At 41.2% G+C, this 24862-nt stretch overlaps 2 protein-coding genes across 2 annotated transcripts; both read right to left on the bottom strand.

Annotated features, from left to right (window-relative positions):
- Positions 1 to 4025: 4025 nt before the first annotated feature.
- On the bottom strand, positions 4026 to 8907 carry srm (spermidine synthase). Its single transcript, XM_089010344.1, has 8 exons — positions 8683 to 8907; positions 8281 to 8401; positions 8078 to 8170; positions 7786 to 7939; positions 7616 to 7699; positions 6732 to 6877; positions 6519 to 6641; positions 4026 to 5062 (listed from the first exon to the last, which is right to left on the bottom strand). Exons 1-8 carry the CDS (start codon positions 8811 to 8813, stop codon positions 5045 to 5047), a joined length of 870 nt encoding a protein of 289 aa, XP_088866470.1. The 5' UTR covers positions 8814 to 8907; the 3' UTR covers positions 4026 to 5044.
- Positions 8908 to 9480: 573 nt separating this feature from the next.
- exosc10 (exosome component 10) lies at positions 9481 to 21470 on the bottom strand. The gene is made up of 25 exons (XM_089010331.1): positions 21308 to 21470; positions 20329 to 20465; positions 19356 to 19479; positions 19152 to 19256; positions 18910 to 19069; positions 18657 to 18762; positions 18509 to 18584; positions 18239 to 18349; positions 17992 to 18135; positions 16674 to 16864; positions 16429 to 16589; positions 16151 to 16298; positions 15974 to 16024; positions 15737 to 15848; positions 15612 to 15659; positions 15446 to 15521; positions 14170 to 14276; positions 14006 to 14092; positions 13649 to 13717; positions 13452 to 13557; positions 12566 to 12639; positions 10511 to 10688; positions 10356 to 10420; positions 10166 to 10242; positions 9481 to 10086 (listed from the first exon to the last, which is right to left on the bottom strand). Exons 1-25 carry the CDS (start codon positions 21428 to 21430, stop codon positions 10056 to 10058), a joined length of 2667 nt encoding a protein of 888 aa, XP_088866457.1. The 5' UTR covers positions 21431 to 21470; the 3' UTR covers positions 9481 to 10055.
- Positions 21471 to 24862: the final 3392 nt, after the last annotated feature.

The following is a 24862-nucleotide window of genomic DNA, read 5'->3' as shown; positions in this document are numbered from 1 at the left end:
GTTTTTATACGGCTGTCTGACGTGGAAGGTGGTGGGAGTATGACGGAGTGGGTATGTGTGCGTGAGTTTGGGGGGGCTTTGGGCGGGGGTGTAGGGAAGGGTCAAAACAGAACAAATGGAAGGAGTGAACAGTTAACCTTCATGATCAGGTGGATGCATTCATGTGGTCCAATTTGCTGCAGCGCATACGTCACCCACCCACCAAAAAAAAAAAAAGAATGCTTCACACAGCCATCCAAACACACAAAAAATGAATTTACAAAAAGGATCTTTCAAACATCAACAAGTGACCATAAGCTGACTTGTTGTCCATGACATGGTGCCCGTGTCAAACAGCTTCTGGTGACACCACCAAATGACAATCAACTGGTCTGACGCGGGACCCAAAAAAGACAAGAAAATCTGGCCCAAGGATACGTTTCAAAATATACACGGGAGTTGATTTTCTCCAGTGAGGAAACGAAGCTGAAATGTAACCGAACGCATCAATCTAATTTACACGGACGGTTATGAACAATGGCGCTCTTACGGGTGCTGACTGTTCTTTGGAAAGAACTTGATATTTTATCGTCAGCCCGTCATATTGCAACTCTTTGTGAAATACATTGCAGTAGAACACATTTTCATGCATATTCATTGCAGCATACCCGAAAATATAATAAAAATTGGGATATAAAATAATAATAATAAAATATCGGGATACCTAGACTGGTTACTACAACAAATCAATCAATCCTGTCATTGGAATTGCCAATTAATGTCACAAGCCGACAACCAATGACTACGTTTGCCTAAATAAAAATCCTCCACAACATAATTCCATGGCACCAATAGAGGGAGCACCAAAACAGTACATACAGTAAAGTCTCGTTATATCGATATTCAAGGGAGTCTGAAAAAAATATCGATATAACTGGGACTATCGATATATCCGACCCTGTTTGCATGTAATTTTCTCCGTGCGTGCATAGAAATAGTATCGTTATAACCGGGACTACCGATATATCCGATATCGATATAACGAGACTTTACTGTAGTTGACGTTTTTAAGAAAAAAATAAATAAAACAGATATATTCAACTCCACAAACACCAACCTGCAAGTATGCCAGGTTTCCAAATTGTCAAATTTGCCACGGAGTTACAATATCCTGAACCAAACGAACCGATCTTTATACCTCTTCCCATGTCACTGATGGTTATGTATAGTGAAAGGCAGAACAATGAAATGCTCTTCCACGAGCAGAAAGGAACATAATGAACCTGCAACCTGCTTGGTTGCCATGGCGAGCATAGACAGGCTTAATTATAAGTGGGATCCAATCCAAATAACAGCTAAGTCACTGCATAGTTATTTTACAAAGCCGAACATAAACTCATAAACGCAACATGAATATGGTGTGCTGATTATTATTCAGAACTTTCCAGTAGGACGTAATCATGTTTTCCTTCCAAATGTTTGACGCAAATGCCTCACATCCTAAAATACTGCCACATGTGTATTATCCGCAACATATTAACGACTAATTGCTATCTACGTTGGAATGAGATGCTTCTTTTTGGGAATAAAATGGACTGCGGTATGTGACGCTTGCAAAACGTAAATGGCACTTCCGCTCGCATACGACAATTTGCTTCATATGATTTTTAATCTATTGCCAAAGTGATTTACATTTTGCTAATACATGTGTGATACAGCACATTTCGGATGCGCTGTTGTGACGTGCGCAGACGAGGCCAGTGGCAGGGATCAGAGCATTCCGGTCAGTACTTCGTGGTTGGTGTGTAGAAATTGATTGGCCGTGCTCTCAGATGTGTTTTGGAAATATATAGCTCACTTGCTACTTGATCTCTCCATGGCCTCGAGCAAATCGAAAGATTAAACCATAGTTGAAAAAGCTACATGATAGTTGTATATTTTGAAGAAAAAAGGCCATGTAGGCTTGGTTTGTAGGTCAACTACACACTGCAGAGGTACCAGGTTTGATTCTTGCTCTGGACTTACTTTGCGGGGTTTTCATGTACTCCCCATACTCTGGTTTCCGCCCACATTTCAAAAACATGCATGATAGGAGCTCAGTACTTCCTGTGCGGGGTTTGCATGTTCTTTCCATACCTGCATGGGTTTTCTCCAGGTACTCCGGTTTCCACCCACATTTCAAAAACATGCATTGAAGGTCGATTGAACGTTCCAAATTGTCCTTGGGCGTGATTGCTAGCAATATTGTTTGTTTTTCAATGTGTGTCCTGTGACGGGCTGGAAACCAGTTCAAGGTGTCCACCGCCTATTGCCCGAAGACAGATGGATTAAGCTCCAGCACGTCCTTCAAACTTGCAAATATAAGTGACTGAGATAATAATTGACTGGATGAAAGTCATGTTCTTTATATTTAATAATTGACTGCATACAAAAAAAGATTTAAAAAATCTGTTAAACAATACTCTTCATTGAGAAAAAGTTGCATATTTTCCAGGGGAGTTGGGGGGTTGATGGTTGAGGAATTAGAAAATGTGAAATGTAAATATTTAAAAACAGCAACAATTTCTGAGAGGGAATGTTTTATGTTTATGAATAAATATCATATGAGTAATAAGCTTTAATGTTGCTTCTTCGTGCGCTTTTCTGAAAGTTCAGTCCTATCTATTCTCGATTTGCGCTACTTGTTTTGGTAATTTTGTCAGTTATGGAAGCGGATTGCTGCTACACCTGGGGTGGGGGGAATGAAACTTATCACGTAGAAATCATTGTGGAAACGCGAGAAGTACAAATGACGACAAAATTGGCCTCCGGAATCTCCAACTTCTTTTGCGACTTGGGTCCCATCCTGCAGCCGAAACCTAAAATCTCGCCATTTTTTCTCAATCGCACATGAAATGGAGCGTCATCACATCATTTCAATGAACCACGGCATCCATTGTGTTTCAATGTGACAGGTTTTGACGTGATAAGTAGGCTGTCATATTTTAAATGAAAATTACGATGCTTTCGCATGATGAGGTTGCTGACGCGTACTGTACTAAAGTTTCGTGTTTGCCCCCCGGTCCCCGAGCGTGGCAGCAATACACGTCCGTACTATTCGTTTTTATTAATTTCATTTTGTTTAAATATCTATATTTTTTCCTCATAATCTTAATGGCGTTTGTGAGTTGATTGTCGTAAATTTGTCCACCTCAGAGATAGAAATACAATGAAAACACGCAACAGTATATTGTAAAACACTTTAAAGAATCGTCGTTTACAAATATATTATGTGAGAAAGTCATATTTGTTACGAATGTTCAAACTGGAGGAATCCTAACCAACCTGCCAAAACCCGTCGAAACGTGATATGGAACCACATCAAATTATAGGCTGCCATCTAATGTCTGGGACGTGAAATTACAACCGAGAGCATCGTTTCCACGTTCTTTGTGCGAACTTCAGACGCCCATTCTCCCTTCGACCACAAAAAAAAGAAAATACATTTCGTGGGTATTTATCCTCCCCAAATACATCCGAACTCTTGTGGATTTTTGTGACACCTCTTCATCCAAAAGCACTAAGGTGGTTGTTTTAATACATATTGACTCCTTTGTCCCAAAAGACAAAACGCATTCAAACTTTCTTTATAGGAACACTTTGTGGACCTTATATATGTTGAACAATTTTGGTTCAAGATGAATTTAGGACTGTTTGCGTCTTCGTCAGTCCTGTGATTGACGGGTGATTTGTGGGAATCATCGCCAAAAAAAAAAAAATCCAAGTATCCAGACTTCTTGATTTGACATGCTGCACCCCTTTGAGTGTTTCTGAACCTTTTTAGAGCCTAGCCACACATTTTATATCATACAAGCTTATGGGGAATCACTGTTGAGTCCGGAGGAACATGAGGAGACAACTTGCTTTGACAACTGTCTTTATTGTGCCCCATGTTGGTCAACAGGCTGGCGTGTCGTCACCGCTGCTTTACGACAATGTCGCAACGTTAAGTAGCAGTGTGGCATATGCTACAGGTACAGGCACAAAATATATTTTCAAGCAAGTGGTCCAGTTCGACTGAGCACAAATTTATTAAAAACGGCAGAGTGGATTTAGGCCTTTAAGTTCATTCTACTGCCTGCCAATCGAGAAATGTAATGAACAAAGATGATCATTAACAATGTCATGCACCCGAGCAGATGGCTCATCTGCCGGATATTGCTGACGGCTTTAAGACCTGTGGACAATGGAATGATCTAATGTATCAAGAACTATTCAAGTGTTGTAGATTTCATTCACAACAGATGTTTGTTTTTTGTAACAGATTTATTACAATTCATGAGTTTTATTTTTCTTTAAAAGTGTTTTTCTTATAGACTCAACAGCAACTGGTTTGTGATGTTAGCTTAACAACCACACTGTTATATAAACCGCACAAGCTTCCCGCCTTTTAGCCAAATACCCAGTAAATTGCATCGTCACTTTTCATCAAATGTCGCAGCTTCTAAATATGAAACATTTCATTCACACCAAAGCAGAGCATCAAGCAGTTATTGGCTTTTTAAAAGGGAGCGTTTTGAACCTGCCCGTAAAAAACATACACAAACAGATTGAACAAAGAACCCGTTAAAGAAGCGCCTGTTTCCGAGTTGGCGAGCAAATAGTTGTGTTCTTTACGTATGCACACGGCAAGCGCCGAACGCAGCGGGGAGCGAAGCACGTTTCCGCTGAAACGTGCAGGAGATACGTTGCAGTTACACGCAGTCATACGATGCCGTTTGAACAGGGTAGTCCTGGAGCGTGAGGTTGGATGTCGTCATCATTGATTGCTCATGAAAAGAGCTCGGAAAGAAGATGACAAACAAAAGGCGTGAGGAAATAAACACTGGTGTTGCTTAGTACTTGGAATTTTGGAAAGAAACGAGAGAAAAAGTCCCCCTCACCCCGCACACATCTAGAAATTTCCAGGAGGATACACTTTAGAAAGGGTGGGTTGGTGAACGGTGCGGAGGAGGATGATTTGTATTTGTCCGTCAGTGGACCGAGGAACAGGTGGAGGGGACATACGCTGCTCTGCTGGGGCCAATCAAGCTTCTTTGAGGACCTGCCGGCCACCATTGAAAAAAAAAAACCAGATGTTAGACCAGTGTTCCCGTTATGGAGCCGAGACATATTTGACTTGAAAGACCCTGAAAGGTCACGTCACTGCTTTGTTTCGTGATCCGATCTTGAGATTGACATTTCTGCTTCTTCTTCCTTGCAAAAAATCCGAAAGGTTTGATGGAGAGCGTTTGTGAACAACAGTTGTCAGATCTTTCCACGGATTCTCATTTGGAATGAGCCATGATAGCACTCGGATATGTTTAGTTTTGAACCTTTCTATCCGCCCATTTTCTGATCTACCCAGTGAGGTGGTGCTTCAGCCTATCCCAGTATCGAGCAGTAGATGGGGGACAACCTGAACCGGTGGCCTAACAATTGCAGGGCACACACAGACAACCGACGATCACACTCACACTCACACTCACAGTTAGGGACAATTTAGAGTGTTCAAAAGCATCCCATGCATGTCTGGAATCCGGGAGTAAGCTTGAGTACCAGAAGAAAACCCACACAGGCACGGGGTGCCCCAAATCCAATTTCATAGCTTTACGTTTCAAGCCTGAAATGTGGCAAACGCCCCCCCAAAAAAATTAGGGGGGGAGTGTATACTTTAGCAAGCCAACATTTATTAACTCATTCAATGCCATTCCCGAATTTGCTTGGGTTTTGTTTTTTTCTTGCGGGGTGCCGATAAAGCGCTGCTCAAACCTCTGGCCATGTTAGCGCTTTGTTACAGCTTCAGCTGTTGTTAAAGTGCGATGTAAATCAATTGCATTGTATTTTGTACAGACACTCCCATTTGAAGCTTAGATAACTCCAGACCCATATAACTTAAGAATTAACTCTCTGTTGAAAGAAGAGTCTAAGGCACAGGTGTCAAAGTCAAGGCCCGAGGGCCAACTCCAGCCCGCCAAATCATTTTTTTCGGCCCGCAAAAGCAAATCAAACGAGTGTAATTCCATGATGCTGGCTAAAATCAATTTTTCATATTTTTGGATGTAAACCGCAAAAACAGTCATTATTTTTGACTTAAGATTTGAAACTAGTTATTGTTATTAGTTTTTATTTGTTGAGCACTCTATATGTAATATGTGGAGGGGATTAAACATTCTAATGGTTTCCCCAAATGTATAACGGCCCCTGAGCGGAAACCATAACTACAATGTGGCCCGCGGCAAAAAATTATTTTTGACACCCCTGGTCTAAGGTTTCTTACGCTGAATTGAATGTTTGTGTAGTCCTAAAACTCAATAGTCTGTGGGTCCTGCAATTTGAGTGCAAATGACAAAAATCCTGCCACTGGAATGGACACCTTTTTGCATATCGTCCGGCAGTCAATTAGTTAAAAAACGTGAAGGCACATATTCGCCGCGTGGCCGAGGTTCATTGTGAGGCATAATAAAAGGACAAACAACCCACCCCACCCATATGACCACCCATTTGTGAAGCACACTGACCTTTCTTGCAAACTCAGGAAGGACAAATGCCGCTTTGTGAATCTCCGTGTTATAATATTTCAGGTTCATGCTTTCCAGTTCTCCTTTTGACAGTTCTTTCACCGGCGTCTGGAAATGCGTTTCCTGAAATAATGACTCCAAACAGTCACTGGCGAAACAACAAGCAAGTGTGTATCTTTATGCGTTTTCTTTGGTGGAGCGGGGGATGCTTACAGGATTCTTACTGCAGAGCATGAATCCAATTTGGCCACTGGGATATGTTGGGATGGTGCCGTAGGCGTAATCCACCACCGGGAATAAAGTTTTGCAGAAGGTTTGCATTTCCTTGATCAGGTCCAAATGCAACCATTGACACTCTCCTGCGCACACGACAAGAACAAATTGAAAAAAACCAAGAACCATACCTGTGGCGTAGTTGAGTTCAAATGTCACACGAAGGGTGCAAACATGCAAAGGTCAACTTTGAAAAGTAGTTGTCACAGAAGTTATTGAAACACTACGGGAATCGGGGCATATGTGATTGTACAGATGCTCCCCAAATTACGAACAAGATACGTTCGGAACGGTCCTCGTAAGGTGAATTTGTTCGTAAGTTGCTTCAGTGCTATATGTTGTATGGAATGTATGTTTAAAGGACAACCGACGTCACATTTTTGTTTCCTAACTGACATCAGAATAACGTTTAAATAGCATACATATACATATGGCAGCCACGTTCGCTGCCAGGTGAAAAATGATGCTGCGTAGGCACTTGCATCTCTTTTCACGCCCTCACACCCAACCAGTGAATTATTGAGACCAACCTGAACTAGTTTCACATTCATGTTTTAATTGAAATGTGGTTAGACGGGTCTATTATGATTGGACCCATAAAAAGTATTGAAAAACATGTAAATGAATGAATAACCAAACATCTCATATTAGCTTTGATGATTATTTTGGCCATTTTCCACAGCAAACTTGAAATAAAACTTGAACGACATTGCGGATCCGAGTGGCACAATATTGCATTTACTTTTTTTTTCTTTTCAAAACTGATGTTCCAAATAAACATCAATTGGTTTTACAGCCCTGAGAAGGAATGCAATAAAAAGTACCTTGGGAGCAGAGAATTCCACCTTTGGTCAATGCCGTCTTCATCAGCTGATAATAACTCTCCTTGAATAAACTCTCAGCAGGGCCTGCAACATGAGCACATTCAAAATCAGGCAAGTCAAGTTAGCTTGCCCTGATCAGAACCGTTGAAGGGAGACGTCGACGCACTTACCAACGGGGTCCGATGAGTCGGTAATGATGATGTCAAAGGCATTTTGGTTCTGTTTCATAAACTCAAAGCCATCTCCAACGTGGACGGTAACCTTTGGACTAAAAAAGCCTTTGGCCATGCCCGGGAGGAACTTCTTTGAGACATTAATAACGTCCTGTGCACGCAACAGAAAACGGGTGAAGTTTGAATGGGCATTTTCCTGTAAAATCAAGAAAGTCCTCTTTCTTATGTATGTGTGTATGAGGGAAGGGCGGGGAGTTAAGGTCATTTGCTGAGTGTCATTTGCCCTCACCTCATCAATCTCACAGAGAACCACCGAGTCAACCAGGTGATTTTTCACCACTTCCCTCAGCACGCCACCATCACCGCCTCCAATAATGAGAACCTTTAAAAATGTGACAGGGACTTTGTCTTGGTACTCATGCATAAATGTGTTCAAAAAACAAACAATATGACATGAAATAAATGCAATTACTGTTCACGTGCATGTGCTACCTTATTGGGGCAGGGGTGGCTGTACAGTGGAAGGTTGGCAATCATTTCCTGATACGCAAACTCATCTCTCTCCGTGCACTGGATCACTCCATCCAATACCAACACGTTGCCGTACGTTTTACTGAAACATGTATGTTACACAACTCATAGGGTTGCACAAAAACTGCTTTAGACTGCACAAACTTGGATAACTCTGCGTAGTCCTGTTTACCTTAACCTTTTTTAAAAAAATATTTTGGAATGTACACGCCCTGGTGTTGAATCTATCAGAAATGAGAATATGAGAATAGCAATCGCTGTGATTTTAGGAAGGTGCTGGTTTGTTGTTTTAGAATAGAAAGTCCATCTGTAGTGCAGCACTCCGAAGCTAGCAGCATCGTTAGCCAAGTGTAAAGAACGCACCTCTTGAACACCAACACATCTTGAAATTTGGACTTCTGGTGATAGAGGACCTCGTCTACTTGGAGACTAGTAGCTTGACCGGGCCATAACGTGCACGTCTCTTTAAACCAGCCATCCGTGATATTATCCATGCCGGTGCCCTGCGCGCTGAGGTAAACGTGTTTATAAACGAGCCTACGTGACACGCGACTAGGTTTTGACACTTTGGATATGACTGACAGCCATACATGCTACTTGAGCCACTGGAACGAATAGCAGGCCTCTGATGTCACGACGCATAGCGGGGCGAACCAATGGGTTGCGAGGAGATGAAGGTTGGTAGCATAGTTTGCTTGACTCGTAACGCACGCGCCAGCACCCCCCGAAGCCCACGTGAGACATGGGAGCCAACGTGGGTACGACGTGGGAGCCAATGCGCCTGCGCGGTTTTGGATTGACCAGGGAAGGGTGAAGAAATATGTTTAATAGTAGCGATGGGAATTCCGGCTCCTTTCAGAGACCGTTTTTTGGCTCGGCTGCCTAAAACGTTCTTGCTCTTTTGGCTCCAGAATGACTCCTCAGTTTTTCTGTTGCCTAAATTAATTAACTACCAAAAAGCATGTAAAATTATCAATTATCACCGTTTTTTTTTCCAAAAAAGTACAAATGACGGCTGAAGAAACCTTTTCGTCGATGGACCACTCCCGTACGACTGAGAGCTTACAGAGACATGTAAAATTATGCGAAAAACAAATTACTCACGTAAAAAATACACAATATCAAATAATTGTATTTATACGTGCACAGAAAGCATCCACTAACTTTCACTTTCCCTGTGGTTACTCTGGTCATATCGTCAGCTGTCACTAATTTGCATTTCATATTAATAATGCTATAATACCAACTAGTAAAAATGATAATTGAATAGTAATAACAGCATAACGTCATAACATTTGTCCACTGTACCTGTCTACACTGATCTCCAGTGAATGGGGTCTACAACAGTGCATGCGTCCTGTAGTACCTCCCCAGATCCTCCACTAAGTTCTCAGAAATGTGTCTTTCATTGAACTCAAAACAATCCAGCAGACAGGTCCCCACTTTGAAATTGTCAATAAAGTGGCAAGTAACTGACATGTACTTGCCTGGGGGCATCCAAATGTGGAAGAAGGTTCGTTAGCCAACATTTGGCTTGGTACCGCTTCATCCACACCCTTGATGAATGGAGTTTGGGAAGTTACCATAGTTGAAATATGTTTTCATAACAAAGTGACAAGCAATCCGTTTTTAATAAAATCATCTTTAATGCTGCACTGCTGTTCACATAGATGGGGTGGGGATTGAAAACGGTTGCATTTTTTTTAATTAAAATCCCAGCGGTTGAAAATAAATACCTATCTTTTGGGCCAGTTGTGGCGAAATCCTCTGGAAAGAATAAGATGAAATAATACCTCAGTGATGAGAAGAAAATATATAATTGTATATAATATTTACATTTACTTACCTGTTTGAAGTTCCAGCTAAGTATGACATACTTCGATTTCCGGCCCCTGGATTATTTTTTTTCCCGCCAGGTGTTTTCTGTAAAATGAGAAGAAAAAAAAAAAATCAAAGAAGAAACAAGTCCACAGTTTTATTTACATTTGTATTAAATAAAAACTGAATAAATAGATAAATAATAACAATAATAATACCTTTTTCTTAGGGTCACAGGATTGTCTGTTTGGATCAAACTGTGACTTATCCTTTGATTTCACATCTGTATTAAAAAATGCAAGTATATATTGAAGAGTACAGGCTTGCAGAAAAATTATGTATTTTTCATATGTAAATACATCAAGCAACATACTGGAAAATACTTTGAGGTCAGACTGGCTGTAGTCAAAAGGCTTGAAGCTCTCTTGAGTTGGAGCAGCTTTGGCCTTTTTTTTCTCGACGGACTTCAGTTTCTTATTCAGCTTGGGAGTCGACTCTCCAGGCTCACTGGCGACCCTCTCACGTTTCTTCCCAACTGCTTTTGCACATTCCTGATCAAACGGGAAAGCCCAAGATTAGAATCATTACATTATGTTTGAGAGCCAAAAGTTCAGGGAAACCTCAACTTTCCGAATGTTCCTGTTTGTCAACAGTTAGAGGTACGCACAAAACATTTCGCTTTCTGTAATGAATGGTTAACGTCTGTGTCTTCAAGTCAAAATATGTTGTTGCCGGGCGAACATTGTATCTGCATTTGATATGTTTATTCAATCAGATTCCAGAGGCAACCGCACCCATTCCAAAGAAGTACCGCCATCTCTAAATAGAGTATGCTCAGTGAGGATATGAGCGAGACCAATAAATAAACAAAGAAATATACAAATAAATAAAATAAAGTACGACTCAGATGTGTACCGAATTAATCCTTTAAATAAAAATATGACCTCCCACTTTGATGATTAAAATTTTGAAACCAACAAGTGAATCACAGTCTTTGTGTTATAATGAAGATCTTTTCACTGCAGGAGGTGAAGAAGTCCTGTTTTATTTTTGCCCCCGCACCGATGACTATCCACACGCCACAACACTGACTGTACACACGCAGCTACTGCGAGCTTTTTTTTCCCAACCACATCTTTTAGTGACTGTTTATTCAGAAGGTAAAACATGTCCACCAATATTCAACCAGGACATGCATGTGTGCAAGTGATTGATGGCTCAGTGCTCACACACTCGTGGAGAAACTGTTCTGCAATGCAGACTGAAGGTGCTTTCGAAAAGCATTGAGAAGTAGCTCCCCGCCCAAAAAAAAACCACATAAATAAACGTGACAAGCATTGGTTCAAATGTTAGAAATCGATTTCATGATGGTGAAATCTGGCCCCATTTAATTGAAGATAAAGCAAAGAAGCTCACAAGAAGCCGGTGGTAGGATGTCACATAAATTATGGTTTTATGTATGTATGTAGGCATGTATTTATTCATGTATTTATCTATCTACGCATTTGTGTATTTGTTTATGTATTTATCTATTTATTTATCTATGCATGTGTGTATTTATGTATGTATGCATTTATTTCTAATTTTATCTGTGGTTTTATTGTCAGTGTATTGTGACTGTGACTGTAAAGTGACCTTGAGTGTTACGAAAGGCGCCTATAAATAACATGGATTCTTATTATTAGTAGTTTAATAAACAACCATATGTTTGGTATTGAAAATCAAACAATTTTTGACATAAATGAAGGGAAACTTGGCTAACTAGCTACAGCACCGCGGATGATCTTTTATTGCTCTATCTCAGCACGATGGGTGACAGAGCCTTCAGCTGCTCTGCCCCCAAACTCTGGAACTCACTTCGTCCCAACATTGGTAACATCGATTCTCTTCCCACCACCTTCAAGTCCCATCTCAAAACCCACCTCTTTACAATTGCATTTTCTGTGTAGCTCTCTATTTCTAGTTTATAATTGTATTTCATTTATTGTATTCTATTTGTGATTGTATTTTATTTTTTATAGTACCTATGCTTGTCTGTGATTGTAAAGTGTCCTTGAGAGCTTTGAAAGGTGCTTAAAATGTAATGTATTATTATTATTATTGGTTGCCAGTGTGCCACTTGCGTTTTAGTAGGAAATCACAGCTTCACTAAAACCGTCAGTCTTTGACGAGTGACTCTTTGCCTCCATGGAAGGGTTCTTTCCCCCAAGCGCATTATGTGATAAGCACATAAATCGTAAAAGTTCACCTTTGTGAGACATCAAATGTATCAGCGGGCTTTTAAGTAAGCCATGTGTCAAGAATAGTGTTGGGAAGTTTAAAAAGTCTTTCAAAAAGGGGTCACTGATAGTGCACGGTGTCCATTTAGTGAAATTGAATGGATTTTAAAAAGAAAAAAAAAACAACAGTAAAAGGGAAAATTACTCACGGCGGCTTGCTGGCGCACGGAGGCCACATTCTGCAGGGACTCTTGATAGCTTTGTTTAGCCTTCTGTCTTTCTTCTGATGAAAACAACAATAAAATGTCATTTGGATTATAATGAGCAGTATCAAAGTAGAAGCATGGAAAATTGACTTTACAATGACACATAAAGTGAAAGCCAGTGTATATTTTGTTTTTGAATTTACCAATTTGGGTTTTCTGTGGAACCCAACCTTAAGTAATTGCTGAAAAAAAATCACCATTAGTTTTTTTCTACTCTACATCGCTCCACGATGGCACAAGATGGCGTAAAACCCTCCAAAGTAGGAACTTGTATGCAGCAAATTGAGGTGAGGCGAAACACAACTGAGAGACAGAGAAAGCTATTTTCACACGGGCGCTTCATCCAGATTTATTATTAGTTGCTTTTTTTTTTTCTTGTATGAGACATATCTGATTTGTTCATTTGGTGAAAATAGCAAATTCTGATTTTTTTCCCCAAATCGGACTCATAATTCCTTTGTATGTGGATCTAAATGGGATATGAATGCCATGCATCAGCAGTATAAACAACTGATTTGCATACATCCAGCAATCAGAGTCCAATATAGGAGGCGCAGGGTTTTGAGGAATATTATTGTCTTGAATTTGACTTTAAAGTAATTCCACTTGTAACATGGAGCGTAGCATTGACGCGGTGAAAGTAGTAATTCCTTTATCATGCGTGGCAGTGATGTAACGTCGTTTTTTTAGCTGACGAGATATGTCCAAGGAACTAGGAGGCACGTTTAATTGATTTCTTCAAAATATTTCTACCTCCTCCCGCATTGCTCCTCTGTCAATAAGAGGTGAAACAAAAATGAGCTCCTACGTGCCGGATCATATTTAGTACCTGCTGCCTTCTTTGCTTGCTGTTTGGCTTCGTCCTTTCTTTTCTTCGCTGACTCCAACTCACCCTGCTGCTGTTCCATACTCTGCAGTTTCCATCTTTTGCTGATCTGAAAAATTAAAAGTTGACTTAGGGTCGCATGTTAATTTATTTCTTTTTTTAATTCATTTTTTTTTTCAACGTACAGCTGTGTGCAATACCTCATATATCTTTGATGAAGGGTCTAACTTTGCACTCTCATTGACATGCACACCACTGGAAGGCAAGTACTGCAATCACACAAGAACAACAAATATTATGCTTCAGTTTAGATCAGGGGAGCCAAAGTCCAGTCCTCTCAAGCATCAAACAAGCCTGGTTTATGGTTCCCTGCAATACATCTGGTACAAATGATCAGAAGCCTTCTGTAATTCGGTATCATTTGAATCGGGTATGTTGCAGGAGGAAATCATAAAACAAAGAGCTGTTTAGGGCCTCTTGAGAACAGGACTCGGGCACCCCGGGTTCATATGGTATACATATTATTCTTTGGGGGCTGATGTATGATCAACTCTTACCATTCTGAAAGGGTTTTCAAAGGACTCAATAATTCGCCGAGCTTTCTTTTGAGCAAAGGACTGTTGGATTTCTTTTGTTTCTGGTTCCTGAAAAAAGACAAACATCTGTCAGGACAGCTGCCTTGGCTTCCTGTTCAAACAATTGGAATAAAGGTTAAGGTTACCTCAAACAGTGTAATTTTGGCAGGTGCCACAAGACGATGTATTTTCTCAACATCGTCGGATTTGTGGCCGTCATCAGAGAAGAGTACTCCTTGTTTCACAGGCAGTTCTGAAGAGGGAAAATCATTGACAAATGAAGGGCTTCCCCCCACATTCCAAAAACATGCATGGGAGGCTGATTGTAACTGTCCGTAGGCATGAGCGCAGATGGTTGTCTTTGTGTGCCCGGCGATTAGGTGGCAATCAGTTCAGGGTGCCCCCCGCCTACTGCCCGGAGACGACTGGGATTAGCGCCATGTTACAGGAGCTTGCTCGATGATATATATATAGTTTTTCAGATTGTAACCTCTGTATTAACTCATTCACTGCCATTCCCAAATTTATTGGGGAAATGAAAAGCATGACGTGGAGCGCCATTCCCAAATTTGTTTGGGTTTTGTTTTTTCTTGATGGGGGTGCCGATAAAGCGCTGGTCAGATCTCTGGCAATGCTTTTCCCTCCGATGAGGGTGCAGCATTTGCCTTTTGTTCTCCAGACCCATACAAATTAGGAATTAACTCTGTTTTTGAGATGAAAGGAGAGAGACTAAGGTTTCTTACGCTGCATTGAATGTTTATGTAGTCCTAAAACTCAATACTCTGTGGGTCCTGCAATTTGAGTGAAAATGACAAAACCCTGGCACTGGAGTGCACATTTTTCCACATTGTTTGGCAGTGAATCAGTTAATTTTCATGAGCACTTGGGTCTACTGTCCAATTGTATTTTAATGTTATCATTGCCGTTAAATTTAGCACAGGATTTTCCCCCTTTTGCTTGACTTGCTTGTAAGACACATCACACTCAAAAATGTGAAGTTTTAGCATGATGGAAGTGGCTCGTATGACTTCTAATGAGTTAAGAAATTCGGATCTCAGCTCAGACACGCTCCTTGCTGAGTGATTTTTTTCCCGACAGATATTTGAACTTGTTGGTTGCTGGTACAGGCGCCAACTCACCCGTAACGTGAATGAGAATAAGCGGGATGTCCCGTGCGACATTGACTCACTGATATTTTAATTTTATACCGATGACTATTTTACTTTTCCTCAATGTATTTTTGTTTGCCATAATGCCATCCATCCATCCACGTCTGCCTTTTCTGGTCGTGGCTTTTGTCTAGACCTCTTTTGGTTGATAACGGTCTGAGGATAAGTACTTTTTATGGCCATTTGTTGCTGCTACATATGCATCGCAATCCGCAAATGGCTAATAAAGATACATTGAGACTCTACCGCTCACCGTCAGTAGAAATGTGACGTTCAGCGCACTCAGGGACCCTGGATGTATCGTGAGGACCAAACAACGTAACCTGTGGCTGAAAAAAAAATACAATAAAATTGAAATTGTAAACAATCAGCGTTTACTACAGGGAATGGTTGTGTTGATTGACAGGATTCTCTCTCACCTTCTTGACTGGCGTGAGTCCTTTTCTTTTTTGCATCGCAATTTCAGCCTGCACACAGAAACTCATAGTAGTGAAAAAATAAGTCAAACAGGGCGATCGTGGCAGGAGGATAAAGTGCCTCACACCTTGAGGAGAGGCATTTCTCGAGCCTCTTGCACCAACAAATGTAGCTCGTTGACCTGCTGCCGTACCAGCGGGGGTACGGGGTTACAGCAGGCAATGATGCCCTGAGGCTCCCTAAGTAGGAAAATAACAAAATGATGTGTCGTGTTTATGAATAAAACACAAAAGTCACGCACAAAGATGTGAGAATTGACTGAACAGACGGACGATTGTTCAAGCGGGAGACTTAGTCAACTTACTTGGGCAGCTCCTCAGATATCTTGATCATCATGTGGGTGGGCAAGACATATCTAAAACAAAAAACAAAAAAGCAAACATCAACTGTGTTGAGAAGAGTACGCTGACATCTTCGCTGAACACGTGGGCTGCGAAAACCTGTCTGAAAGAGTTGAGATCCCTTCCCCAAACACCCCTACCCGGTGCTTTCATCTTCCTGCCGAGCCAGCTTGTCCCTCCAGGCAAACAGCAGTCTGAAGGCAGTGAGCTGCTGGGTGTTAAAAGACCTTTTCTGCTTCCTCTGCAACTCCAGATAGGATTCCTCTGTGAATATTGGCTTGGTTATATCTCTGCGTGGGTGAAAGGACCATGGTGAGAATTAGAAGAAATATTAGAGGGAGAGAGAAGACAAGGAGTAAAGAAGACAACGTCGGAGTGGCAGTACAATCTCTTGGGAGCGACAAGTCAAGAGTTGTACAAACTTTCAGTGAAATGTCTTTGCTCTTGTTCCAGACACTCTGCAGCAGACCAGTCTGCCCGTGGTTGAAGTCCAAGAGCTGCGCCTTCATACGATCGTAGATGTAAAGGAGATAGTGGGTGTCACTGCGAGCATAGAGCACCATCTCATCCGGCAGTGGCCTGCGGAGTCAACGGTTTGAGCATATTTGCAATCACTGAATCGGATCCTACTTAAAAAAACAAAAACAAAAAAAGGCACGCTACCGGATCCTCCAATCAGCAAGCTGATAGCGTTTATCCGAATTCACGCTGCAGTAGTGCTTGAGCAGGTGGTCGAGCGAATTCCGGGCCAGGTTTAACACCCGACTGGCTTGGTGCGTGTCAAACAAGTTGACTACATACAAGCCGAAGTCCCTCTGGAGCCACTCGATGTCCAAATCTGCTCCGTGAAACACCTGAGGGCCACGTAGAGAATTAAAATCAAGTCGAGGTTGGGTTGCATTCAATTAACACCAACAAACAAGTTCCTTTTAGATCCTGATTCCTGGACACAATGCTCCAAGAAGAAAATAAATAATGAAATTGTGTGGTTTGCATTTTAACATACCAATCGATCATTTTCAGGCTATTTTGGTTATCGTAGACTATTAGTGTACACACGCTCCACACCTCAAGAACAAGATACCTTCCGAGCGGTCGTTTGTGAGGTGAATTTGTTCATAAATTGGTTTTGTGCTATATTTTGTATGGAATGTATGTTTCTGTCAAACACTGAACGGCAAAATATAAAACACAAACACTCTAACAGTCGTAAAATAAATTCACACCTACTGTAGTAGGACGACATATATCCTTGGGTCTTCAGTAAGCCATTACTGAAGCTGCTGGCACGCAATTCAGTAGTTGCGTGCTACCATTACTTTTTGTTATGCATCGCGTCCTCCTGGAGCCTCAATTGGGAAGAGGGATTTACTCCCCGCCTACATACTCTACGCAGCCGATCGCAAGCGAGCTCGGCGGATCGGGGCTTGAACTTGTTGGCAACATATCAGCATAGCCATGCGCCGATTCGTCAGTCTTGGTGTCTGTTGTGTAAACATCCAGCCCATGAAACATCCAGTGTGCGTGCGTGTAGCACAGTGGAGACCGACGGAAAAAGGCGTGCAAATAAAATATAACTTACAGCATCTCTGTACGAACATTTTTGACATACCCGCAAAAATGTTCGTATGTACCGTTGTTCGTAACACGAATGCTCGTAAGTAGGGAAGAGTCTGTATTGTAGTACAAAGGCTGACACGTATTCTGCAATATAAAGGTTGCTAGCATTTAAAGGACAACCAACGCCTCCGGACAAGTTGTGTCCATAATTTGTAAAATCACTTCAAATGACTTATACTGTGTGTATTTTACAAAGATTCCAGCACATATAGCTAGACATCTCCTTTGTAATAATCTTTATTTAAACCAAGAGTCTAAAAATATGTGCTTCATTAAGCTTTGTTTCCCCATCACTACTCCAAACATAACACCACAAAAACCAATCAAATAAATCAATGAATAAGCAAAGTAATTGGAATACTTTGACTGTAGATGGGTTGGTGAAGGCCTCATTCAGGATGTACATCTCACTGCGGAGCTCCAAGGTGTCAATGATGAAGTCCTGCTCTCTGGTGGAAATCTGCATCAGACATGTGACTCCCAGGAAGCTCCTATACGAATGGGCCTGTCCAGGAGTTGCGGATAAGTCAGTTAGCAAACTGGCAGTGACGTCGTACCTGGACGATGAGTGGCATGAATTTCGTGAGATACTGGAATCGTTTTTGTACCTCGAGGTCCACCGCAAATTCAGACACCTCAATTAGCTTCTCGTTCAGAGCCGCTAGTTCCTCCAAAGTGTCGACGAAGGAGCAGTTTGTCTCTTCAATTGGTTTGTACATCTGCAAATGCAGGAAGCAGGAGTTGAGACCACACTTGAAAAATGATTAAATGGACATGCATATTCCTTCCATCCACACAATTGGAATTCTAAATCACTGGAAAAACATTTTTCAAGTGTCCATCGGAACACCCCTCCCCCAAGCACTTCTGCATCCTACCTGAGGCTCCGTTTTGGACAGAAGGCTATCAGGCACGGTCAGATGATCCAATTCAAACTGGTAAGGATGTACAAACCTATTGGGGAGGGGGGGCAATGTTTAAGAGACTCAGAATAAGCCAAATATTTCATGAAGGTAAAGTCCTTACATGTCTTCGACGTTTTCTTGCGTTCGTTTCTGGTGAATCAAGTCAGCCAGTGCTGGTGGGACATCCAGATCTTCCGGCTTCTCTTTATGGATTTTATTCGTGAAATCTATCCACAAACATAATATAACAATCCAGACAAGTGGTTAAAAATGTGATAAGTCTCAAAATACCTCTAAAGAAAGTTATGAAACATTTTTTTTACGTTCAAGTAATCTTACAGGGGATTGCATCGATAATGTGACCATGATCTTACATGAAGGAAGTGGTTTAAGCGCGTTAGGCTTGATGAAAATCTTGGGAATAAATGGTGTGTTGCTGTTGTCAATTTTTTCCTTGAATTTCAGCTGAGGCCTCGGGATATTCTTGGCTTGGAGCAGTCTGAAGGTCTCGGAGCGACGTCTAGAGCTTGAACCCTGATCAATATAAGCATGGCTTTTTAGCTCAGATAAGCGCCAGAAGACTCGTATCTGGAAGACGAGCGGCGAATCAACCAACCTTGCGATTCCAACTGGAAACGACAATCTTGGGAGGCTGAAAGCCTGCGGGCATGACGGGCTGTTGGTTCCTGTGCACGCCATCAGCCTCATCCAGAAGATTCCCCTGGGAATTGGATTTCATATCTCTGGTTAATGTGTATCTTTTTTTTGGGGGGGGGGGGGGGGTGTTCAAACCGCGGTGCCAAAATATGGTAGCAAATACCACTTTCTCCAGGATAACGTCGTTGGAATCCACCACCAAGTCAAACCGCTCCTCCAACCCGGTGAGCTTATCGCGGTCTCTCATACGGGATCGGCAGCTGTGGTGCCGCATGATCTGACTCATGCTAATGCAGAGATACGTGTCAGTATTTAGATGGCTCTTCAAAAGTACTGACTTGGTTTTGACATCAATTAGAGAATATGAGGCAAGAAATCCACTGTTGCATTTTAATTTGCAGCGACTTATATATATATATATATATATGTCTTAACTAATTTATAAGGTATGCAAAAGTATTGGAATAGATTGACTGAAATGGATTCAGGTGAACAAGATTTAAAATCTTTTACTAGCCCTCACATGACCAAGTCTTCCACAATTTTACCTCCTAGTATGTGTCTGGCCCTAAGCCGTACATCACATGCATTTTACCTACTAAAGAGGAAAAAAAAAGAAAAACCCAGCAAAGGCACCACAGAAGAAGAAGGAACATTTTTTGGTCAATCTCAGATAAACATCTATTGCAAGCAAATAATTGAGAACTAAATGCTAAGTTTTATTCACTTGAATATGTTTTAATTTTAGCTGTTTCACTCCCACTGCTCACCTAATTAATTCACCTTGGACTAAAAATATGAAAATTTGTGCACAGGGATGTGTATCAGAGGCATATGTAAATGTCTGGTAGAAAAATAAGCTGAGCTGTTGACATCTCTTATATTTAGCTTATATAAACTACAGCAACTCTTCAGTTTTGGAGGGTTACATATATCAAAAAAGCAAACGTTGACTTTATTTACACAAAGGCCTATTTTCATTCTACTTTGCAGTCAATATCTGTGCTGTATGTCATGCATATTAGCATATTTGACATTATGGCTGACTTTGACTTTTGACATTGAATATCTGCTCTAACAGGTGGATGTTTATTGCCTCAAAGGGAGCATCATCATGCTTGATGTTGTAAACTCACCAGAGCAAGAGCTGATCCCCTTGAACTTCACAGAATTCCTGGAAACCGGGGAAACTGCGATAGAAATCAAATTCATCCCCAGCTTGAGGCAAGTTGCCAGATGCTTTGGTGGCCAACAAAACCGAAGCCAATCCATGCTGAGAAGAGGAGACATAAAATACATAAAAAAACATGCTCAGAATAAATCACTTCAGAAACCCAGGGATGCCTTTGCATCTAGCAATACAAGAGTGCAGCTACAACATAAATGGGGTAGCCAACAAAACTGTTGATATTTGGAGCACAACATATACCACAGCCAAGAGTGATGGGGGCAAGGGGAGAGGGGTAACTCCATAACAACTCGCGAACTTCTACCAAAACAGTAGCAGTAACTACACTTGCTCCAATACACCAGGGATTTTCAAGTGACAAGTCTGGATGCAAAAACGGCCCATTAAAATTAGGCCCTGGTGGGACTCGTCTTTTATTGGGAAAATATATTTTGACTGGCATCTGTCGGCGATGCTATTACACGGGATGTAACATTACACACCTTCCACACATTCCAAAACAAAAGATACAGTACCGTGTAAGGTACTTTCCTCGGACGAGATCAATGCCAATACATCAGTGTAAAACACAGAGGGCGTATTTTGTGTAATTAATATTTGACTTTGAGTTGTCATGTTTATCTTCAGTTGTTAACAATGCACCTTGAAAATGTAAGATGTGTTGTGAACTCCCAAGGAATATCGTTTTCAATGGCAAATTCAACACCATATTTTCTAGATTCCTCTTTAATTCATAATTGTTAACTTATTAAAATAGCGGATCGCGCCCTCGGTGGTTCGACGACAGCCGAAGGAGTTGTACTATTAATGCTTTAAAATATCAATGATTGAAATTGGAGTGAACCAAAAATGAGTGAACGCGCATGCACGTTACTATTATCGACTCGTAAGTACTTGTTTCGCTAAACACGAACACCGCCACTTACATTTACAAAAGCATCGACGTCTTGGTAACCTGGACAGAACTCTTTGACCTCCCCTTCTCGGTCACCAGGTTTAGTGTCTTGTAAAGATCGATTTGCATCGTCGTTTTTATTTAAAGAGTCCATCCTATAGTGTAATTTGTATACATGTGAGAGTTTCGCTAACTACTTCCGTATTTTCTTCTTTTACGCTGCTCCAAAATATGGACAAGAGCTCTGTAGCGATTTGGCATTTAGCGGCCTTCAAACGTAACTGCAGTCTCAATAATATTAGATAAATAGTAAGACTACAAATAGCATTTACGTGTGTCTAATGTTTCCATTTTGTTTGATTTGACTGACTTGGGGGATTTTTTTTTGTTATTGGTCATGTATTGCACTGTATCATCTTCAACTTTATACGTACACTGACTGCACCAAGACCCTTGACTCGCAGGGAGGCAGTGTTGACATTTGATGTCGGCTGCTATTCACTTATTTCGCTGAAATTGTAGTAGCACGGTTACACGGTTTTGACAGAGTTCATATCTCATTTCACGTATGGACTTTTCCTATTTTATTTTGTGATTGTGGGTACTTAAAAGTATCAAAATAGTCTGTTTGTGTTGTGAATGAGGTAGTGGGAATTTCGGGCCAGCTCAGCTTTGCTGCTGAGTCAATTATTATTATTATTATTATTATTAGTAGTAGTAGTAGTAGTAGTAGTAGTAGTAGTAGTAGTAGTAGTAGTAGCAGCATTAGTAGTAGTAGTATGAGTATTATTAGTATTATTATTTTATTTTTATTTTTTATGTATATTTTTATGTAATACTACATGTATCATACTCAAAATAATATGAATAATAGTAATAAGTATAATATTTTCTTATGGAACACCATGAATTACAGCACACGGTAAAATCGATATTGCACAAGCTTTTCTAACTCAAACAAACATTCCCCGATCCATTTTCCAATCTGCTTATCCATACGTTTATTTGGATAGAAGGCTGGGGACACCTTGAACAGCTTGCCAGCCAACGGCAGGGTACTCAAAGATAAACGCTCACAATCGCACCACCGTGCCACTCTAAAAAAAAAAAAGAAACGGATGTGCTTTCATCACTGTTTTTAGATCAATGGCAAGAATACGTTAAAGAGCAAGAATGGCAAGAATACGTTATTGCTTTATCTGGTTAAAATTTACTGTTGACAAAATTATACATTTAGCACACTTACATGCTATTTTATTGGGGTTTTGTGAAGGGTTGACTCTAAATTTGTCATGTGATAGTGATCCCTACTGAAGGCCCAGAAACCAAATGGACCACTCACCACTGTGTGAACGTTAGTGTTTTTTGATTATTCTCAATGCCCGGTTTGTGAAAGTCCAGAATGTACTCCACCACTTGCGCAAAGTCAGCTGTTGTCAGTTCCAGCTCAACTGCAACCAATAATCACGATAAGCGACACGGAAAACGGATGGCAATGATTCACTGCTCATTGATTGATTCATTGATGAGAGGTGATCCACAGCGTATGCCTTCTCAGCCCATCCCACTCGAGGAGTGAATCAACACAAGTTGCGATTCTGCAATAGATACAGTATTCGTAGAAAACGGTGTGTACTGAGTCTGCAGAAGTTACGTAACTATTTCCTCCTGTCTGCGCTGCAAAAGAAAGTTTAAGTTTCCTGACGCGGAGACAAAGTGGTCAATACATGAAGGTGAGGAGCCATTGCAAAGTATCGACACTCCACCTCGTTATGGATGATCTGTGGCGTGTGACGAGAAATTTCTTTTTTCCTTACTTTCTTTCCTCATTGATTTCTCTACGGGGTCCTCGACTCCTTATTATCTTAAAAGCATCTCCACAACACTGCCTTGGATCGATAATCCACAGCACATTTTTATGCCATTCTGTTGTTTTAGTGCTAACGATGTGGACTTGGGTAATTTAGAACTTTAATGAAATGATACTTGCGAGTCCATGAGTTCAATGGGATGTACAGTAATCGTGAAAATCGATTTGTTTTATGAGTTGTGTACAAATAGTTATGCCTGGACTTTGGATTGTCTTGCCAATCCATCAAGTGTAAAAAATCAATGATTCCATGTCCAAATCTTTAGTTTTCTGCTCATTACTGAAAATCAGTCTTTGAGCTGGCCTTTCTGTTCTCCTATTACGAAACAGTGGGAGTCAAACTGCCTTAAAAAAGTACGAGCTAACAATTTGCAGGCACTTTGTTTTGGGTATACTGTATCTGTATCTAGAGTAAAATATAACTTCATGCTTCAGCTATGAAATATTTTCATAAAATGAATAATGTTTTGCTCACGGGTCTTTATTGATGATGTGACATACTGGTGAAAGAAGATTGATAGGACAGCAGTTTACTATGCAGATGGATAGGTAGCACAATGCACAATGGAGCAGGGGTGCTCCAGTCCGCTCCCCCAGAGCACTTATCCAGCATGTTTTCGATGTCTCTCAATCTTCCAACATACCTGAACAACATCATTATCAGGCTTAGGGATCAGATGATCAGGCTCGACTCAGCATTTCCTGGGAGATCAGTCATGAACTGTAATCAATTACAGTACCGTATTTTCCAGTGTATAAGGCGCACCTAAAAACCTAGATTTTCTTCAAAAGATGAGCCTGCGCCTGATACGCAGATGTGCCTTTTATGTGAAGCAATATTGAGCCACAACAGGTCTTGCAACTACTGTCACCAGCCACTCCATTTGCCCCTATAGTGTATAATCCCACCTTTTACTGTAGCGCCTTATAATGTTGTATGCCTTATATTTGGTAAACTTTGCGATATTTACATATTGTATTTTGATTTTTTTAAATTCATTGAAGGTGCACCTTAGTCTGATGTACTTTATACAGTATATCGATGAGAAGGTTTCTTCAGCCGTCATCTGTACAAAAGTGAAGGTTTCGGACGTTTCGCCTCCTATCCAAGAGGCTTCGTCAGCGAACTAAAGTCTGACTGGTCGTATCGGCCCCATTTATATATCCCTAATGTCCAGACATTAGGGATATACAGTATATATACATATACAGTATATGGAAAATGTTTGGAAACACATACATCATTCAATGGGGGTGCGACTTATACTTCAGTGCGCCTTATACACTGGAAAATACGGCTCATTTCCATCCATCGATCCATCGATCCATCCATCCATCCATCCATCCATCCATCTTCTGCCACTTATCCCGGTACGGGTCGCGGGGGCAGCAGCATCAGGAGGGAAGCCCGGACTTCCCTCTCTCCAGCCACGTATTCCAGCTCGTCCTGGCAGATCCCGGGGATTATCCAGGCCAGCCGGGAGACATAGTCTCTCCAGCGTGTCCTGGATCATCCCCAGGGTCATGCTCGGAACACCTCACCAGGGAGGCGTGCAGGGGGCATCTTAATCAGATACGGTTCATGTCAATTGTCCAAATACTTTTGTAGGCTTGAAAATTGAGTCACTCCACACCACAGGTGTCAAAGTCAAGGCCCGGGGGCCAGATCCGGCCCACCTCATCATTTTATCCCGCCCACAAAATCAAATCAATCAT

The sequence above is a fragment of the Hippocampus bargibanti genome, linkage group LG01 (genome assembly GCF_051943395.1).
Source record: "Hippocampus bargibanti isolate YZ-2025 linkage group LG01, ASM5194339v1, whole genome shotgun sequence".
Classification (NCBI taxonomy): domain Eukaryota; kingdom Metazoa; phylum Chordata; class Actinopteri; order Syngnathiformes; family Syngnathidae; genus Hippocampus; species Hippocampus bargibanti.
Note: the sequence above shows the minus strand (reverse complement) of the source record. Positions and strands in the feature narration are given on the sequence as shown.

What these genes read in the sequence shown, in the direction of transcription:
- srm (XM_089010344.1), bottom strand. Translation starts at nt 8,813, where the DNA reads ATGGATAATATCACGGATGGCTGGTTTAAAGAGACGTGCACGTTATGG. An exon ending in GATGTGTTGGTGTTCAAGAG is followed by an intron (nt 8,402 to 8,682) that starts GTGCGTTCTTTA and finishes TACATGTTTCAG; the next exon opens with TAAAACGTACGGCAACGTGT. An exon ending in TGGAATTCTCTGCTCCCAAG is followed by an intron (nt 6,878 to 7,615) that starts GTACTTTTTATT and finishes TCGTGTGCGCAG; the next exon opens with GAGAGTGTCAATGGTTGCAT.
- exosc10 (XM_089010331.1), bottom strand. Translation starts at nt 21,430, where the DNA reads ATGGACTCTTTAAATAAAAACGACGATGCAAATCGATCTTTACAAGAC. An exon ending in CAGGAAGATGAAAGCACCGG is followed by an intron (nt 16,025 to 16,150) that starts GTAGGGGTGTTT and finishes TTTTTGTTTTAG; the next exon opens with ATATGTCTTGCCCACCCACA. An exon ending in CCTGTGACCCTAAGAAAAAG is followed by an intron (nt 10,243 to 10,355) that starts GTATTATTATTG and finishes CTCATTTTACAG; the next exon opens with AAAACACCTGGCGGGAAAAA.